The 21,130-nt window shown below is 41.2% G+C and overlaps 1 protein-coding gene across 2 annotated transcripts in view; it reads right to left on the bottom strand.

The window, feature by feature from the left end:
* Positions 1–301: 301 nt before the first annotated feature.
* The window catches only part of slc25a21 (solute carrier family 25 member 21), a 100,577-nt gene continuing 79,748 nt past the window's right edge, over positions 302–21,130 (bottom strand). For both annotated transcript variants that reach the window (XM_054796718.1, XM_054796719.1), the window contains exons 4-11: positions 19,289–19,372; positions 12,620–12,686; positions 12,131–12,190; positions 8,103–8,210; positions 7,863–8,027; positions 4,507–4,688; positions 2,178–2,230; positions 302–2,086 (exon numbers count right to left, since the gene is read on the bottom strand). In XM_054796718.1, the coding sequence (XP_054652693.1) occupies positions 2,025–2,086; positions 2,178–2,230; positions 4,507–4,688; positions 7,863–8,027; positions 8,103–8,210; positions 12,131–12,190; positions 12,620–12,686; positions 19,289–19,372 (781 nt within the window). In that variant the 3' untranslated portion in view covers positions 302–2,024. The remainder of the gene's footprint in view (positions 2,087–2,177; positions 2,231–4,506; positions 4,689–7,862; positions 8,028–8,102; positions 8,211–12,130; positions 12,191–12,619; positions 12,687–19,288; positions 19,373–21,130) is intronic.

The following is a 21,130-nucleotide window of genomic DNA, read 5'->3' as shown; positions in this document are numbered from 1 at the left end:
TTTCCACAAATTAAGAAACATTTTGGTCGAAATTTGTGGTGTACATCTCCGACGGCCAAGTGTGGAGCACAATGGGAGAGTATTTTGATTGTTTTCCCATGAAAATTAAAATATGGGAAACTATTAAAACAGGAGGGCAAGGGCAAAAAAGTTTCCCGGGGTAAACGTGATGGCTGACAGGTACGGGTAAAACGCACAACACCTGACAGACAAACAAAAGGTAAAAGTGCTCCCATGTGCCCAAACATGCATCAGGACCAAATTGTGTGATGAAAGCACCCAGTGAGGAAAACAAACATGGTCAAAAGTACAATTTTTTTATTCTTTTCCCAAGAGATGCATTGACAAATGTCAGTTTCCATGAAAAATAAAACTAAAAACTAAAATAAAAAATACTGGATCCAACCTATTTCAGTTCACAAGTGGCACACAGTCATGCACACACAAAGCTATCGCTCGTGCTGCTCTACATAAGTGGATCAAACATATATATACGTATATATATATTGACATATATATCGTTTTTGTGAGCATGCACGTAAAAAGCGTGTGGGTTTGGGGTGTCGACTCCGCCCCCGTGGCGAGCCTGAGCTGTGGCCGACTTCAAAAGCTGCGCCGACTTAACGAGCGGCAAGAGGAGGTTTGCAGAGCGAGCTCAGCTCCGAGCGCCCGACATCACATTTGACTGAATCCTACATGATTGGCACATCATGCGAGTGGCGGTGCAAAGGCACTAATGCGGGGGTGTCCAAAGGTTCCAGAGAGGGCAACATCGTGGAAAAATGAAAGGATGCAACTTTGCCACTTTGATATTTTGAAGTAGATATGCCAAAAAGGTAGAAAGATGCTTTATTTATCGCCAAGAGAAAGTCACGTGAATGCATCTCAGCTTTGTCCAATACGTGAAAAAGCCTATTATTAGTATCAACTTCACTCTTTGCTCTTTTTCCCCCATTTTTCCTTATTCCAAATATTTCACCTTTTGTTCCATATTATGACTTTATTCCCTTAATATTTTGACTTCATTTGCATAAAATACCTTTTTTCCATCCTAATTTTCCAAAAATGACATTAATTTAGTTTGTTTCTCATATTACCACATTAAAAACAATACATTTTTTTAAGATTTCAAATCTATGCTACTAAAATGGCATTATTTTTCCTCATAATATCACAAGTTTATTCTCATAAAATTGTGACTTTTTCTCTTAATATTTTGACTTTATTGTCTTAAAATTACAGCTCTTTTTCCCCAATTTCTACTGTTTTTTTTTTTAATTTCCAACAATTTTAAGTTTCTTCTTGTAAATTCTCTTCTCATAATATTCTGATTTTATTGCCGTAACGTTGCAACTTTTTCCACAAGCTGATTTTCCAACAATTCCAACTATTTGTTTTGGTTGTTTCTCATAAAATCACAACTTGAAACAAAACCGCACCTTTTTTCTTTACCATTTCAACTTTATGCTGCTAAAATGATGGTATTTTTTCCTCATATATAAAATATAAAGACATTATTCTCGTAAAATTACGTTTTCTAATTCTTTTGTATTCATATTTTGACTTTATTTTTGCTGTACTTTATATTTTAAGGTTTCTTGTTAAATCATATTTTTTGAACGTGTGGGGGCCCAATAAAAAAACCCCCAACAACAACCGTGGGGCTGCAAAAGGCCCCCGAGCTGCACTTTGGACACCCCTGCAGTACGTGTACTGCATGCATACATAAGATACTTCTACACTTACTGGCTGTTGAGATGTTTTCATTGGAAGTGTATTTATTGACTGCTGCATTTCCTGAGAACTTGAAATAAAGCCTCCAAAGATTTGAAAAGTACTCTATTTAAAATACTGCGTGGTGTTAAAAAACAACTAAATTTGGTATTAAAAAAAAAGATTCACATTATATTGCATTTGGCTGTATACTCACTAAGATACTTCATAAAGGCACTTATTACAGGTATTACGGTAATCACGGTGCGCAGAGGGACGATCCCAGAGGCGCTTTTTTCTTTTTGGCGTCTTTACCAGTTCCTCTGCAGCCATTTGGACACGTACTCGTAGACCAGCAGCATCACAGCGCCACCTGTGTCCAGACGAGAGACATCCCGATGTTGTTTATTGTAGAAACAAATAGCACGCAAAGAAAGAAAGAAAGAAAACAAGCGTCACGTCACCTGGCCCGAGCCTCATGATCTTTGGCACCAAACCTTTGTACAGCGCCAAGTACCTACACAAACAAATACTGGATGTTATACTGTATTTCTACATAACTCTTTGTGCACATTTGTGAGTACTGCGGAACCCGTTTATCTGCGGGTTTTAGTGCATGCATGTTTGAAGCTATGGCATGTACGGTGCGCGCTGTGCATGTGCGCATGCAGGTACAACATGGCGTACTGTATTACTGTACATATGCACGTACGGATAATGCACTTTTGCCGAATACGACCTTGTCATTATCCATAATGGTGAGGAAAGAAAATGCTCATTATGTATTCACTCTTCACGCTCTGTGATTGGCCAGTCACACACAGCGACCGCCCGTCGAGACACACAGGTGCCACATAGCTGAGCGCTATCGTGTGGCGTCGCCTCGCCTTTGTGAGGTTTTCCTCAGCTCGCCTCCATTTGGGTTTGCATCTAAAGTGACTCGGTAAACTCGTTTGGTGAAGTACGCGGTGCATTTGACAAGGCGGCGCCGTGCAGGCTTCAGTCACTTGTGCCGCTCAATTGGGGCAGCGTGACCGCTTTTTTTCCTTGAAATGTATTTTTGTCTTCTTCCATGAAGTCATCATAAAGCAGGCGTGCTACCTGCTATATAAGAACTGTGTTCACTTCCAGTGGCCACTTCATTAGGTACACCTGCATCAAACATTCTGCCTGGATGACCATCACGCTACATTTGATACGTAATCGTGGTCAAGTATTACACCCCTCCCGATACATCGCAGTATGCACGTGGTTGTGTAATGCATGTGGTGCATTTCGCAAGACAGCTTGTGTGTGTGTTTTTTTCGTCTGCTTGCTTTATAATTTGTCTGGTGATATCAAATAATGTACCAATGTAAGCCCCGCCCATTTCCGGTTTCTGCCCCGCCCACTCTGAGTACAGAGACGAGTACGGATCATAGATGGGTGCACAGATACAGATACAGACAGTGGCGTACTCGCTCATCCCGAGTTGGAAGCCATCAGGAGCGTCAAGGTTCCATTTGCTCTCATCAGAGAATAAAACCTTCTTCCACCTTTCAATGTCCCACGTTTGGTGCTCTCCTGAAAATTCCAAACCCCTTTTTTTGTGGTGTTGAAGGTGTTTTTTTCTTCTTAAAAGCCTTCTCCGGCAGATGGCGCCTGACGGTTACTGGACTGCACTCGGCACCAGTCAGAGCCTTCATTTGGGCCAAGGATGGTTCCGTGTCTTGACGGACAGCCAATGGGATCCTCCGGCTCTTTTTTTGGGTCTACCACTTGACTCTTTTGTTCCATGAGCCTCAGGATGTTTGAAGACGTGTCAAATGACTTGTGTCTTAACCTCAGCAGCCATGGCGTGCTGCCAGAGGCCTTGCTTATGCAGCTCAACAATCCCACCGCACTCAAAGAGAGAAAGCTTTTTTGCCTTTGCCATCAAGAGACTGACAGTGTGAGTACCCGTATACGTGTAGTATTTGTACAAGGTGAGTGTTCACATTGTATGTATGAGTGTGTATATGTACATGATGCATAAGTAGCATATGTACAAGAGTAGTACAAGTACAAGCTGTGGTGTTTCTGCGTGTAGTATATGTAGAATGTAGTACTTATACGTGCAGGTACATGTACAAGATGTATAAGTGTAGAAATACTATCTGAGCAACTACCAGCTGCTTAATGCCTTCAAGGTGATCAAGCGCCCCCCCCAGGCCCGCCACTGCTGGCGTTAATAAGGCTGGACCCACTTCCTCCCTGGCCCCGTGTCTGATTAGATTGACCCCAGTGTGCGGCGCGGCTCGTTAGGGCGCGCTTAACGACGCTTCCCGTGGGGACCACTAATTAGCTGCGACTGTGTTGTGTTAGGGCAGGGGGTGTCCAAACTTTTTCCAGGGCCAGGGCCGAACAGAGAAGAATGGAAGAGGGGTTGGGGGGGGGGGGGTCATAGAGCTGCATCCAGCAACGGTCGTAGTCCATGTGGCCAAAACAGCAATCTCATCATTTGATGCAAATTAGACTGTGAAAACCCAGCACCACAGATAGATTGCAGGCCTGTAGGACTCTTGTGAACCCACTCTGACCTCTTGTCACCGCAGATGCTGCAGTCATCACTCGTCCAAAAAAAGTCTGGCAGACGGCCTAGGATGCATGACTAAGAAAAGCGACACGCACTTGATGAATCCGTCGACACGCACGTCTCACCAGGTCACGTAAAGGTTGCTAAAACATACACAGCTACCTGCTTTGTTTGCTTTGCAGTAAAGCGGCCACTGTGCGTCACAATCCGAGCAGGGAAAGACCAAAGATCCCACCTACCCTTCCTCCCGGTAGACCAGAGCCATGGTCTGGAAGCAGGTGCGGTACTTGATCTCTCCGGGCACCGGCTGAGGACCCTGGATGCGACTCTTGGCCACGTCAAAGGGAATGTTGACGCAGGAGGAGATGGTCCCCGACACCAGGCCGATGGTGAACTTCCTCAGGAACTCAAGCGTGGGGTCCTGGGAGACAAATACAACTCACTCAGTCACAAATACCGCATCTTGGGGTTTTTTCTTTTTTTTTAGGATTAGGTTTCATTTTAAACTAATTAAACAAAAAAAAAAGAAACACTGCATCCTTGAGGGGAACATCATCAGAAACTTGCAGAATATTCATCATCCTTTTGCCAATTTTGTGGAAAAATATATTTAATATCCAAGGATTATCTGGAAAAAAATGTCACTTCAGCTTCAGACTTTTCTGACATTCTTTGAATTTTTGATTCACCCAATATTACGCTTTATTTTTCTTACCATATTTCTAGGACTTTATTCTGGTAACGTTACATCAGGGCCTTCCAAAGTGCGGCCCAGGGGCCATTTGTGGTCCACAGCTGTTATATTTTTGTGTGTTTTATTTTTTTTAATTGGCCCAAAACACATTAAAAAAATATACTTTTAACAAAAAATACCCCAAAAAAGCAATAAAAACCCCAATAATTTTACAAGAATAATGTAAAACTTTTAAGAAGAAAAGGTTGTAATAATATGAGGAAAAGTAAAAGTAAATCTTAAATAAATACTTTTTTTTAAAACGTCCTAATATTATTTTTTTTAATAATAAGCTTTAGTTACAAACGTGAATTAGTGGAGTTGAATGTGGTTATGAAAATAGCTCATCAAAGCATTCAAAGTCATGCAAGCAAAGTTTTGCTGAATGGACTTTTTCATTCCACAGCGTGACCAACAATATTGTTTGGCTTTTGGAACAAACCTCTTAGAGTAATCCAACAAAAGATCCAATAAAAGTCCAAAAAGAAACTGCTGTAATTTTACCAGAATAAAGTCAAAAATACAAAGAGGAAAAAATGTTATTCTAACGAGAACATTTTACGACAATAAGCTCACAATATTATGAGGAAAAAGAGTCATTTTAGTAGCATGGAGTTGAAATATTAAAGAAAGTCAGAATATAAGACACAAAATCAAATAAAGTTGTCATTTTTGTAAAATTATGTTGGGGAAGGAGTTATATTATTATTATATTACAAGCTGGACTGGTCCGTCAACACCCACGCCCTCTACAAGAAGGGCCAGAGTCTACTTGTCTTGCTTGCTTGCTGCTGTAACAAGTACATTTCCCCGCTGTGGGATCAATAAAGTACATACAATACAATATTATTTCAGGAATAACGTCAGAATGTTACCAGAAGAAAATTTACAAGAAAAGCTGACGCAGTCGGCAAAACAAACAAACAAACAAAAACAACAGAAATGAAAAAACATCTGTAATTTTAACAGAATGAAGTTAAAATACTCAGAAAAAAAAGTCATTCTGAAGAGAAAAAAGTTGCAATTTTACAAGAATAACCTAAATGTCATTTAAGTAGCATACAGTCGAAATAGTCAAGAATTTTTTAAAAACTCATAATATTAGAAACAAAATAAAATAGTTGTAATTGTTATAGTAGTAGTATAGTAGTAGTATAGTAGTAATATCATAATATTACTACTAGGACTACATAGACTACATAGACTTGCGTGTGTTGCATCAAATAAGGACTTTATTGTGGTAGTACAATCACGTTGTCATGTGAGCGTGGCTCTAATTCTACTTCCTGTATACACCACAGCGCTTATGATTGCAAAGCTGGCATAAAAGCCAACATCGTTTTATGGCGGTTGGGGGCGGGGGTGGACTAAGATTCATGTTTCCTGACTGGGGTGCGGCGCTCTGATTGGCTGAAGAGATGCACATGATCTCCGAGGAAGCTGGAAGGACAAAGGATTTCCAAGCAGGGTTCATGCAGGCAGACTTGGGGGAGGCATATGGGGACAATTTGGGTAATTGGGCTGCCACTCGTCCCAGACGTATTACTGTAACTCAAAAATACAAAAATAAGACGCCAGACTCAGGAGAGCTCTGGCAGCTAATTGGCCAGGATTTTGGACTTCTTAATAAATGACAGCAGCCTCTCTTTGGGCCCCCCTGCCCCCGAGAAAAAGGGGGTACCCTAAGGCGGGGGTGTCCAAACTGAAAAATGAAAGGATGCAACTTTGCCACTTTGATATTTAGTACATATGCTAAGAAGTTGTAAATATATTTACATTTATTTCATCTCAGCTTTGTCATATGCAGCAGATGAAAAACACTTATTAATAATATCTTTACATTTATTTCATCTCCGCTTTGTCATATACAGCAGATGAAAACACTTATTAATAATATCTTTACATTTATTTCATCTCCGCTTTGTCATATACAGCAGATGAAAACACTTATTAATAATATCTTTACATTTATTTCATCTCCGCTTTGTCATATACAGCAGATGAAAACACTTATTAATAATATCTTTACATTTATTTCATCTCCGCTTTGTCATATACAGCAGATGAAAACACTTATTAATATCAACTTCACTCTTTGCTCTGTTTTTTTTTTATTTTTTTCAAATATTTAAACTTTTTTCTGAAATAATCTTAACTTTTTATAATGTTATTCCTGTAATATTTGTACTTTTTTCCCCTCAACACAATTTTCCAAGAACTTTATTTTGTTTCTCATAATATTGCAACTTTCAACCCCCCCCATATTATGAGATATTCTTGTAAAATTGCCACTTTTTTTCTTGGTAGAATACAACTTTTTTTCTTAATATTTTGACTATTCTCCAAAAATTACAGTTATTTTTTCCCCAACCATATTTTCCTCTCATAATTATGGCTTATTGCCGTAATATAGTGACTTTATTCCCATAACATTACAACTTTTTGCCAAACCCATCTTTCCAAAAACTGCAATTTTATTCTGTTTAGTTTGTTTCTCATATTACGATAAAAAAAAAAAAAAGATTTTTTGCTTTAATAGTTAACTCTACACTATTAGAACATTATTTTACCTTTTTGAAATTCTGAGTTTATTCTCTGAAAATTGCGACATTTTTTTCTTTTTTTTTTTCTTCTATTTTTTCTCTTATTTTGACTTTATTCCACTAAAATGCTTTCTTTTCTTTACACTTTCCAAGTATTTCAACTTTCTTCTTGTAAATTTTCTTTCCATAATTATTATTGCCATAATATAATAACTTTTTCCCCAACCTAATATTCCCAAAACTACAACTTGATTGTTTTTTGTTTCTCATATTACAATTTTAATGTCTTAAATATTGGGGATTTGGATGGCTACATTACCGGGTTAGCAGGAATGGCATCTTTGACGTTGAAGTAGAAACCAAAGTAGATCATGTTGAAAACTCCGTGGCGTCCCAGCGTTGACGTCAGTCCTTTATTCAGACCCTTCAGCCCGAAGCCGTCCGACTTGATGATGCGTCTGGCCTGAGCGAACGAGGACGGTTGCTGTGTGGGACAAAGCAAAGTGTGGTCGGAAAGTCCACGTGGCGTAAAATGAAAGAAGTCTGTAATGCGACGGACCTCCTTGAAGGAATCTCGGTTGGCCTGAAGGCTGACTTTCACCACCTCGAACGGGTTGACCACCACGGCCTCGGTCAAGCCTGCGCCCAGTCCCGCTGCAGACAGCGCCTGTAGGGATTGCAGAAGGACAACGTGGATCTTCAGGGACTAGGAAGTAGAACAAGAGTAACGTCGGGGGACTAACGACTCCCACAAGTCACTCGTGACAAACCGTTCCAACATCAAAATGTTCAGCTCATTCGGGACTTTCCTACACAATTCCCACATTTTCCAGAATTCAATATTTTCCGTGGGATTTTTTCCCCATTGAAAATGAACGGGCAATTTCAATATCGCCCCCCTCCCCCGTTTGGTGGAAATCCATTTAACATCACACGTAACGTCCAGCTTAGTCATCGCACGGCGACACGGCTCAAATCGTAGAGCGGTCGTCTCACCACCGGACGGTTGCTGGTTCGATCCTCACGTTCAGGGGCGTCCCAGCGGGGGCCACGTCGTGAAAAATGACAGGATGCAACTTTGCCACTTTCATATTTAGGAAGATAGATACGCTACGAGGCTAAGAAGTTATTTTATTTTGTTTCTCATAATATTACAACTTTAAAGTTTATTCTTTAATATTTCAACTCTATGCTGCTAAAATGACATTATTGTTATTTATATTATTCTCAGAGAATCCTTGTAAATGTTCTCATAAGTCAGACTTCATTCCCATAAATACGTGAACTTTATTCTTGTAGTATTACAACTTTTTTCTCAACTTCATTTTCCAAAAAGTACAACTTTATTTTGTTTTGTTTTCAAAAATAATATTTCAACTCTGCTACTAAAATGACATTTTTCTTCATATTATGAGTTTATTCTTGTAAAATTGTGACGTTTTTGTCTTAATATTTGGACTTTATTCTTGTCAAATTACAGCATTTTTTTCCCATTCCTGCTGTTATTTGTTACATTTCCAGTTATTTCAACTTGCCTGTCATAATTATGACTTTATTCTCATAATATTTGAACTTTTTTTCTCAACCAAATTTTCCAAAAAGTACAACTTTATTTGGTTTTGTATGTTTCTCATAAAATAACATTTTTCTTTAATATTTCAACTCTAAGCCACTAAAATGCCATTTTTTCCCTCATATTATTTTTCTTCTTATTTTGACTAGTGCACACTAAATGACGTGTGTAAACATGTAAACATGCACTTGATCACACACACACACACACACACACACACACACATATATATATATATATACATACAGTATATATATTTTACATTTTTCCTGTTGTTTTTTTGTTTCCCGTTTCTTTTAGAATGTGCTGCGGGCCAATAAAAACCTACCACGGGCTGCAAATACCCCCCCGGGCCGCACTTTGGGCATCTCTGCTCAAGTTGGTGATTAGATGTCAACACATTTGGAGGACATTTCACCATTCATTCTGCATTTCAGTTCATCTTCAGCATTCACACGCAATTTCTGCTGAAACTGCTTCATCTAGTTGAGGGGTGTCCAAAGTGCGGCCCCCGGCACATTCCAAAAATATAATTTGACAAGAAAAACAAACAAAGCAAAAAAACAAAGTCAAAATATTAAGAGAAAAACGTTGCACTCTGACGGGAAAAGAGCAAAAAAAGAGAAAAACTGATTTGACATGAATAACATAATGTGGAAAAAATAAACTTTTAGTAGCATAAAGTTGAAATAAATAAAAAATATACTTTTAAAATGTTGTAATACCATGAGAAACAAAACAACAAAGTTGTACATTTTGGAAAATTAGGCTGCGTAAAAAGTGAGAATAAAGTCAAAATATTCTGGGAATAAAGTCAGAATTGTGAGAAGATCATTTACAAAGAGAAAGTTCAAAAAGCAAAATTGGAAAAAACTGCTGTCATTTTTACAAAAATAAAGACAAAATATTAAGGAAAAAAAGGCATATTCTAACAAGAAAAAAAGTCACAATTTAATGAGAATAAAATGAGGAAAATGTCATTTTAGTAGCGTAGGGTTGAAATATTCAAGAAAAAAGTTGTAATATTATGAGAAACAAAACAAAACAAAGTAACTTTAGCAAAATGAGGAATTATATTATGTGAAGGAAGTCATAATATCACAAAAAGTAAATTACAAAGTTACTTAAGTTGAAATATTTGGGGAAAAAAAAAGAGCAAAGAGTAAAATTGACACACGCTTTTTCAACTATTCGACAAAGCTGACATGCAGTTTTTTCTTGAGAGATATTTAACTTCCTAGCATAGTCACATGTGCTGCGTTACTAAACATTGCATCCTTTCATTTGTCATGACTGAGCTACTACGTTTTATACACACACACACACACAGTATATGACATATACACACACACACACACACACACACACACACACAGTATATGACATCAAATGCCATCTACAGTTGTCTGGATGGGGGGGGGGTATTAAAGAAAATATTACATGATGATTAAAAACAGCAAAGTTGACCTCAGCTCGCTGGGTTCAAGGGTTCGTATTGAAATGGTGAAATGTTGCAACGCTGCATGTATTTGCACGAATACGGTGTGCACATGCGTGAGTGTGTGTGTGTCATGGGAACATGTCAGGAACGTGTCTGCGGCTCATTCGTCTTCCCGGCTTCTTTATCCTGCTGTCAGAGCCCCGGGAGTCATCCTCCTCAGACATGCCCTGCCATATTTACACAGGCCGCCACCTTGGCATTCCCTGTTTGTCTTCTCGCCCGCCGCGTCCCGATTAATCACACTGAAGACATTCAGCTGGGAGCCGCTGAAGGAGCGCAACAGCAGCACTAATATGTACTCTAATGTGGTTTCGGGGGGTGGGGGTGGGGACCAGAGTGAGGCATTGAGAAGGAGATAGGATGATGGATGGGACAGGTGAACATCTCTCCACCAATGGCAGGATATACGATGTGCCGGGGCGGATTCCAGAGTTCCAGGTAAGCCATCCATCATGGCTGACACCTGGCCGCCACCCCTGTAATGTGGACCTGAGAAGACCCGGTCCAGCAGGCGGACTGTCTGCACCCGACTAGCAAACAGGCATTAGCGCTCTTTTTGTTGTGACAACACCAGGACTGGCTACAAGCGTCACGCTTTACGAGTCGTTACAATGTTGGCTTACACCACATTAGGCGGTTGCCTACAGCCACAGCTCTTAGTGCCATAATGAAATGAAATGAGCTCCATTCCAAGCAAGTGCAACATTTCCACATTGGCTGTATGTGTTTCCTCATTTCGTCATCATTTTCATGATTATAGCGCACGGCTAATAAAACCCCCAAATTCAGTAGCTCATGAAATGCAAATAATGTTTAAAAAGTTGAATATCACACTCAAATGAACGAGAAAAACTCCTGCAATCAAGTAACTTTTGCACAGTATTGAGATGCACCTGCATCAAATATTATATGTATATCAAATTAAAGAGATTATTCTTGTAAGATTGGGGCCAAAAAAAAACAAAAAACAGACTTTTCCTGAAAAAAAACCAAACACTATTCTAGAAAAATTAAAAATTTTCTCCCCCTCCAAAAAATATGACTATTTTTGATAAATTATGACTTTCAAGAAAAGAGAACATTAAGTTTTTGTATAATTTTTTTTAAGATTAGATGCAAGATTTCTAAAAAAAAAAAAAAAAAAGAACAAAAAAGAATTATTGTTGTCGTGAAAAAAACAACTTTTCTCTAAAGAGTCTGCACATTTTTACTTTTTTACTACATTTTTACTAAAAACAATTACATTTTGAAAGTTAAATGTAGCCATGGAAAAAAAAGAACATGACAAAGTTCGGGCTAGCTTACAGCTTAGCACATGTGCGTGTTGGGATAAACGTGCGCTAAATTAAATTAGAAACTGCTGCAATGGTTGAAATTATTCTTGGCACGCGGCCAAAAGCTGATCCTTAGCACAATGTTCTTCCTGTTCCTTGTGTGTGTGCGTGTGTGTGTGCGTGCGCGTGTGCGTGCGCGAGTGAGAGCGTACTCAGGCGCTTCTGTGTGGAAGACTCACCAGGCCCGGAGACAAAGGGGTCAAATTCAGCAACTTCTTGTACTGCTCGAAGGTGAAAAACTGCGGAGGAAAGATTGAGACAAATGAGCTGTCACAAAGCGTTGCTGAAGATTTGACACAGGCGCGCAACCCCTGCACCTGTAGCTGCAGCTAGCCGACGTAGCCTCGCAATCTACTCGGCAGGAAAGGCGCGTATTCTCAAGGAAAGGAACCGGCCTGTGCATTCATGAGGATAAAACAGCAAAAACGTCTTTTAGTTAGCTTTAATTAGCAGACACGTTCCTCCATCGGGCATCATGGCTGCCGCCCCGGCCTTGTTGTCCATCACATGATGAAGCTCAGGTGCGACGCTGCTAACTGCTTGTAAGTCAATATTTAGTCTGGCCAGCAGAGCAAACAGGAGTGGCGGAAGACGGGGCGCCTTTTGACAGTTGTGTACTTGCTAAGAGGCGCTGCGGTTGTCGTGTCGGCGATGAGGACTCGTCTCACCTTGACTGCCCTCTTTGGCGTCTCGGCCAGGATGGGAGGTAGAATTCCCTTGTAGAAGCCAAAGATTCTGTGGGAAAAGACAGTGTTTCATGTCAGGCTTGTCTCCATTGCAGCCGTCGGTCCTGTCAATCTATCCTTGGTCTCGACCGGTGGAGGCAGAAGGCCGCCCCAAACAGAATCTTAGCAAGTAGGGGTTGCTTTTAACACGCCTCTGCGGTCAAAGTCAGTCAGCCTGCTTCCGAACAAATGTGAGATTTTACGCAAAAAGTAGGATGACTGGACGGTAGCGGGAAAGATGGATCAGGGGAAGGATGAGTAATTAGGAAACCTTTAGAGTTAGCAGGAAAGATAACATGAATGATAGCAGGATGGGCGGATGCAAAGTTAGCAGGATGGATGGATAGATAGGAGGAAGGATGAAAGAGAGCAGGATGCAAAGTTAGCAGGAAAGATGGCAACATAGATGACAGTTAGCAGGATGGATGATAGGGTGTAGTGATGGATAGTTAGCAGGACAAATGGATAGTTAGCAGGAAAGATAGCATGCTGGATGGATGTATAGTTATCAGGATGGATGATGGTAGCAAGCATGAAACAGAGCAGGGTGGATGCATAGTTAACAAAGTGGATGGATGGAGGGATGGATGATGCAGTAGTTAGCAGGAAATATGTCAGGATGGATGGAGAGTTAGGAGGAAAGACATCAGGATGGATGAATAACATAAGATGGATGGACAGTTAGGAAAGGAGGCTAGTTAGCAACATGGATGACAGTGAGCAGGATGGATGATAGGACGTAGCGATGGATAGTTAGCAGGAAAGATAGCAGGATGAAAGGATGCAGAGCTAGCAGTATGTATGGTTAGCAGGAAGAACAGGTCGATAGTAAGCGTGAATGATAGCAGGATGGGTGGATGCAAAGTTAGCAGGAAAGATAGCAGGATGGGTGAATGCATAGCTAACAGAAAAGACAGCAGGCTATCAAATGAGTAAAGAGACTGTCTTCCACTGCAGCAGAGGGACAAAAGGGACAAGTTGCCCGGCACGTCTCCTGCGGACAATGAACGCCGTTATTGTGGCAACACAGACCACGTTGGCCGATGGCTAGCAAGTGTAAATACTGCCGCTGCACAATAAGCGTGCGGGTGCAGCGTGTAAACAAGTTATTTCAGCGGGGACGGAGGGCAATTGGAAATTCAAATGGCGGCCGCAGATTTCCAGGGTGTGGTCAGGCTGTCAAATTTGTTACAGGACAGAAATGTCCTCCAGAGAGTGGCCGTCATTTGAATGCTCATTTGTGTCCCGATGTAAAGTACACACTTTCTGGCCTCCCAAACAAATGGCACAAAGCTCGGTTGGGTGTGATTTGCCTGTCGTTTAAATAAAGCTTTCCTTCTATGAGCAGCCCGTGTCCATCCGTGGACAGGAAGCCAACTCCATGGGCCGCCGTCACCATTACTACTGCTTCTTCTTGGTGTTGACTTACACCACCACAGCCAGGACGTCCATGGGAAAGACCAGCTCTCCCAGGGAAGCTTTTCACACGTAAACAACCAGCGTGCTTCATCTGCAAATATTTTCACTTTCCCACTCTTTACTCTAACCTTGACGTTAGCATAATTAGCTCCCATTAGGCCTAATGATGCAAACACGCTCTAATACTTTCTAAGTCTTTCAACTGGGTTCAGTGGTCACACCATAAAAACACATTTCAATGACACCTTTGGAAACTAAGCAGCATTTTTTGTGATTTTATTTACTTTTTTAAGCATTGAATTAGTTTTAATAACCAGTCAATCACCATAGAACATTTACATTGACAGGAAAAAATCTAATTTCAAATAGAATTAAAACTTCACACCAAACTTGAATGTGTTTTTTGCAATAACTTGCAACTAAAGGACATGTTAGACAAGTCATTCTGGGAAAAGGCACAGCGATGAGTGAAGAAAATAAAATCAATTAACAAAATAATCACTGGAGATTGATAACGCCTGAAGATCATGTTTGAAAATAATAATAGATATTTTTTTTAAAAAACAAATAAATACAGTACATAAAAAAATAACCCCAGAAAATATTTGAAAAATGCAAAAACCAAATTGATTCATACCCAATTTTAATTTTCTCCCCCTCCAAAACAAGAGAAACATTTTTGTGACCCTATTTTATTTTATTGTTAATGTAAATCTGTTTTTGATCAAGTATATGCACTTTCTACACACCCATTAATAAAGAGTGCATAGGCAACTGAATCACCATAGAACATAAAACAATTCAATGTTTCTCTCTCCTAAAAAACCAAACAAAAACTGATTTTGAATGCAAAGCTGTTGGTGAATAAAGCACATGTACTTTCTACACTCCCCTTTAGTAAACAGCCAATGCTCGCTTTTAAACTGACATAAAAAAATAAATGTTTCTGTCTGCTCAGTTAAAAAAATGCATCTTGCAAAATAAAACAATGAATGAAAATAACATCTCAGCCCACACAGATTTTAACGTGTAACTAAAGGGCACATTAGCCAGTCAAATGCCAGAAGAAAGTCATCAAGGGAAAAGACAACTATGATGAAGGATGAAGAAAATAAAACGATCAATTTACATCAAAACAAAAATCACTGAGTACATGTAGACTTATTACTCCTGAAGAGCATGTTTGGAAAAAGAACATTAAATATAATACAACAAATACAAATATCTAAAAATTATCCACCCCAATTTTCTTTTTATGGCTGAAAGCCTCCCCTCAAAAATGATTAAACTTTCAGGAAATGAAGCATGTGACAAATCTCAACTTAAAAAAACTAAACAAAAGCATTTTGTTGTGCTTCTTAAGGCAAGGGGAAACCCTTTTAATATTCCCGTCACCACGCCTGGGGATCTGGGCCGGAGTGGTAAAGAATGCTGCAGAATAAAGTCTTTTTGTTTTCCTCCAGACGGAAACACTTAACAGGCTGCAGCGTCCGCCTGCATGCATGCATGCATGCATGCATGCATGCATGCGAAGTGAAAGTTGCTGTGTCGTATGTGGAGTTCTGCAGAACTCAAACAGGCCGTGTAGACCATCTTAGCTTCACACTTTCTAACAAACGAGCACATCCTCCCCTCCAGCTCATGTTTCCTTTTTCTGGCCTTGGACCAAGGCTGCCATGAGCTGCGGGATGTTTGTTTTTAATAATAATTCTGCAACAGAGAGGCCAGACGCTATTTGTATAAATTCTGCTAAGTGGTTTGGCCTGAAGCCATTCCACAGCGGGGAGATACAAAAACTCCTCAGAGACAATTTGAGTGCATCTTCCGTCTGTCAGCCACTTTGCTGAGTCAACCGCCAGCGAGAGTGTCTTTTCAACACGTGGGCCTGCAGCGGGGGTGAAGAGGTGACGGCGACAGTAGCAGGATGAGATGTAGGCCCTTGGCTGGAAGCCAGCGGAGGATTTGTGAGCGTCACTGGATGACACGGCCTCACGCCGCGCGCTGGCTGGCACCCTCGCGGCGGATCCACTTTATATCTGCTGTAAAGCTGTCGTCTCGCCGTAAACAGAACCAGTGGCGGCCACTTTCTCTGACGTCTGCAGTGTCTCAGAGAGCTGTCAGGAGGCGCGGAGGAAGAGGGTGGTGCTGTGGCTGCTGTGAAAAGCTTTACAAATGACTTGGTTTTTTTCCTTTTTTTAAAAAAAGCACCAGCAGAGGGACGACTTGACTGGTTCATTATGAACATCGCTGCAGGTTTTCTATATGACTTGTTGCTGTGGCTGAGACCTGGTACAGACACATTTACAGTGGGACCTCTGGAAAGTGTCGACAAGCAAAAAAACCAAACTGCAACAGGAATGCACCAATAAGACGACTCAAGGAGAAGTACGTGCAAATAAAGACTGACATTGCAAACAACACACACTCAGCGAGTAGAAATCTACTTCAACTCAGTCAGTCCCAGCCTTTTTCCAAAATGTAGCAGGCCGATTTAGATGATTTTGGCTGATCTTTCAAGGCACACAGAATACTGTGTGCCGTTCTTTAGTAATTAGCAGTAGAACATAGGCAAGTTTTAGGAAAATATCAGTTCCTGACTAAAAAAGGGAGAAAACGCTGCTCCCGGTTGAAATCAGATGGTACCCAGTCATCGGATGAGTCTGGATCAAGGTCCGTCTCACTATTTTCATCTTCGGTGTCAAAGTCATACACGTCAGGATGTGGAGAAATGCTCGATGAGCGCCGTGTGCTTCATGCAATGCGCGGCGACACGATGGACGCCGGTGGCTCCACGTTGCGCTTCTTTCTCACCACTTAGCTAAGCGTCATACACTCTTTTGCTTTTATTCGTCTATCCTTCAAGGATGACGACGAGTCATTCCCAAAGCACTCCTCGAGCGCATGTTGCCTTTTTTGTCTATTTTCGCTCCGTCTCCACATTTCTCCAACCTTCTGCACGCAACACTCCTCCACGCTCTCCCACTTCCTCTTCCTGGCACATGTGTTTCTCCTTCCTCTCGTGATCCCTGCCGAGCCCTTATCATATGCACATCTGCCACCCAGTGGCCGTTTTTATGGCATTAAAATTGCTCTCAAGCCTAATCCATGGGTGAAGAGTTGCATCAGCACCTGTCCTTTAGTGTCTTGTGCAAAAAAAAAAAAACGTAAGAAACGGATAAACACGTTGTTGGGATCGGGCGTCCGGGTTTATAAAACCGTAGAACTATGTTTTTGGTATTGAATGAGTTAAGGCAGGGGTGTCCAAACACGGACACAAGTCGGCACAACAGGAAACAGGAAAAGTGTTACAAAGCTGTGGACTTTGGACTACCCAAAGATGACCACCTTAGAGAAGCACCGTCCACATGTGTTTGTGGCAGGCCACCACAAACACATGAACGTATGGGAAACACTGCGATATTCAAATGTAAAAACAATAAAACGGTACTGGTGGCATCTCCTGGAGGTGATTTGTGTTGCGGATGCGCCTCACACTTTTCCAACATATTTGTTTCCTCTTAGACGTGTAAAAAGATGTGAACAGTTCAAATGTAAAAACGCCTCAACACAGGGGTGTCCAAAGTGCGGCCCGCAGCACATCCTAAATATACAACTATAAAACTAAAAACAACAACAACAGCGAAAATGGAAAAATCAGTAGAATCAGAAAAATAAAGTCAAAATATGAAGAGAAAAAAAAGTTAGAATCGAACTAGAAAAAGTCGTAATTTTACCAGAATAAAGTTTGTAATATTATGAGGAAAAATATGTCACTTTAGTAGCATGAAGTTGAAATGTTGAAGAAAATAAATGCTGTCGGAATGTTATGAAAAACAAAACGGTCTGGTAATTTTTGGAAAATTAGTTTGCAGAAAATTATGAGGAAAAAAGTCAAAATGTTATGGGAATAAAGTCTTTATTACGAGAAGAAAATGTACAAGAAGAAAGTTGAAATAGTTAAAAAAAAAAAAAAAAGCAGGCGTAATTTTACAAGAACAAAGTCAAAATATTCTGAGACAAAAGCCGTATTCTAAAAGGAAGAAAGAAGTTGCAATTTTACGAGACTAAACTAACAAAATTGAGGAAAAAAATGCTATTAAAATGTCATTTTAATAGCATAGAGTAAAATATTGAAAGTAAAATAAGTAAAATACTAAAGAAAAAATGTTTTTTTTTAATGAGAAACAAGATTTTTAAAGAAGAAAGTTGAAATATTTGGAAAATTTTAAAAAAACAAACAAAAAAAAAACCCAGCAAAAATGGGGAAAAAGCAAGGCTTTTACAGCTATATATGCAGACGCCATCTGCTGAGAAGGCTTTTAAGAAGAAACACACTCTTCAAAAGGCCTCTTCTCCTTCAGCGTCACAAAATTGGGCTTTTGGAATTGTCAGGAGAGCACCAAACATGGGACGCTGAAAGGTGGAAGAACGTTTTATTCTCTGATGAGAAAAAAATGTAACCTTGACAGTCCTGATGGCTGCCAACGTTACTGGCATGACAAGGAGATCCAGCTGAGATGTTTGCAGCTGGCTATGTGGAGATGTTGCAGGGGGCATCCTTCATGACCGAAGGCCCTCGTCTGCGTGGTGATGACTGCCTTTTTCAGCACTTCACAAAAGGACTTCTTTGAGGAATAAGCTCACTCTTTTGGACCATCCTGTGTGTTCCCCTCATCTAAATCTTATGGAGAACATTTGGGGATGGATGGCAAGGGAAGTTTACAAAAATGGCCATCAGTTCCAGACAGTGGATGCCCTCCGTGAAGCCATCTTCACCAGCTGGAGCAACATTCCCACTAGCCTCCTGGAAACACTGGCATCAAGCATGCCCAAAGCCATTTTTCGGCTGGTGAACAAGAATGGCTCAGCGACTCATTATTCACTCCTTTTTTCAACATTTTATTTCTACTTTAGGGGGGTTTCAGGGTTTTTTAAAAACTGTGTTCTTAAACTTTTGATCAGCTGATGAAGAGCCTATTTCACTTGAATGCTAGTTTGCAATAAATTGCTTACTCAAATTTGTTTTGTCTCATTCCAGTTTCTTCTTTTTGCATTTGGAAGTTCTACTTAGAACCTCCTTAAGATCCAACAGTGCAAAATGTACATTCTTGACAGTTTTCAACCGGTCTTAAGAGTTTGATCAGGAGTGTAGCCGTTACCAGCGCACTGTAGAAAGTGTCTTTGATGACTTACCCTTCGTTGCGGAAAATAGTGCGGAAGCAGTCCCCCAGGCTCTTGTAGCTGGTGGGGTCACTGGTTCCTCTCTGGATCTGGAACCTGAAGAGACAAAATTCTCTTTAGCGTATGAATATATTTACTGATCATGGCTATTTCATGATGGCTGTGCCAGCTCGTGATCATAATTCCCTCCCCTTTTGCTTTCATGAGAAAGGCTGGTACCAGCAAGTCAATCATTTATTTAACCCAAGCGATCCAATTAGCCACCCGACTCCCTGTGACCGGGACCGATGGTCCTGCTGTCATGCTAGTAAGGCCAGTGTAACCCCACTTCAGGTTACATGTAAATGTTTCCTTAAACATCACTTGCATATCGAGACTCCAAGACAGCAGCCCACAACCTTTTTTGACCCACGGACTGGCTCGCGTTCCCACGAATCTCCGGCGGACAGGGAGGGGTTGAGGTGTCAGGGGATACGGTATCGTAGTCTATCAGTGCAGCGTGGGAGAAAGTTAGCACAATGGTGCGTTCAAGGACTGTCAAACAAAGTGGGACAGGTGGCTGCTCGCATCAAACATATAAATGCAAAAACTATGGGATATGTCACTGTACAGTATATTATTTTTTAAATAAAATACTGGCCCATATTTCCAAAATGGATATGCATTTACATAAACTTTAATGTAGTTATTAACAAATGTATTTTTTTTTTCATCATTGCACCTGAAAGCGTCCTGCGGCCCGGTGTTAGGGGACCCCTGCTCTAAGACATCTTTACTGTACGTTTAGCTGGGCGGCCTTGAACAGTGAAGCTACTGGAATGACAGGCTTAATGATGCTGTGAGACGAGTTTACCTAGAAGTCAACGATTCAGAGGGCAGGAAAACACAAGACAAGAGCAAGAATCCTGCCTCATGTGGCTCCAACTGCAAGGTCACAGGGTCGGCAGTAAGTCGTCCATGCGGGTGCCTGATGGGGCCATAAAGAGCCCACAGGTTCCACTGGAAAGGGGGGGGGGGGGGGGGGGGGGGGGGTTTAGTGGGGTGAGCGGCCTTTCATATCGCGGGGATTAACATCTTAGAGGGGTGTCCCTCCAATCCCATTCCCTCATAGCTAGTAAACCGTCGCACGGTAAATAGATGTCTGACACCATATTAAAGAGGACTCAAGGCATGAGGGGACAGTGGAATGAGGGGACGGGGGGCTGAAAGATTTAAGACTACAGGGTGCTTGTAAAGAAATTGAAATCGGGCTTAATTAAAGGCACATGATGTTGGGGTAACTGTCTCCCAAAAACCAGCCTTGAGAGAGGAGGGTTGGCGGGGCTGTGGTCCGGGCTCCAGTCCCCTGACTCCACCAGTGACCCCGGGGTCACCTCATTTCCTCATGGCCCTCTGCTACCCTGCCATAAAAATCCAGGGAACAAACAGCGAGGTGCAGGCTGAGGGAGATAATAGGGGGGGGACCAAAAGAACTCGTGGCAGCAGGGGGAACCATCAGGCCCCTGGCAAGGAAGCAACTAATGTCACCTTTCACAGCAACCAACAGGACTTAAAACGGGTCCGTGTTAAAGGTCCTGCTTGGGAGGACATAGACAACAATCTCTAGTTAGTGCTAATAAGGCTTTAGCGGACAAGCAGATAGACTACTTGACGAGATAAGAACACTAAACAGCCTCAATGCTTCTGGCAGATTCATTTGGCCTCGCAGTCAGCCCATGCGGATCGTAAAACTCAGCAGAAAGAAGACCCCAGAAAGCCCCCGGGGGCTACTTTGGAAATCAGTGCTCTGAGCAACTTCTTCAATCATCTAAGCGAGCAGAGATACAGTAGACACAGAGGTGATGATACCCGAGA

The sequence above is a fragment of the Dunckerocampus dactyliophorus genome, chromosome 13 (assembly GCF_027744805.1).
Source record: "Dunckerocampus dactyliophorus isolate RoL2022-P2 chromosome 13, RoL_Ddac_1.1, whole genome shotgun sequence".
Taxonomy (NCBI): domain Eukaryota; kingdom Metazoa; phylum Chordata; class Actinopteri; order Syngnathiformes; family Syngnathidae; genus Dunckerocampus; species Dunckerocampus dactyliophorus.
Note: the sequence above shows the minus strand (reverse complement) of the source record. Positions and strands in the feature narration are given on the sequence as shown.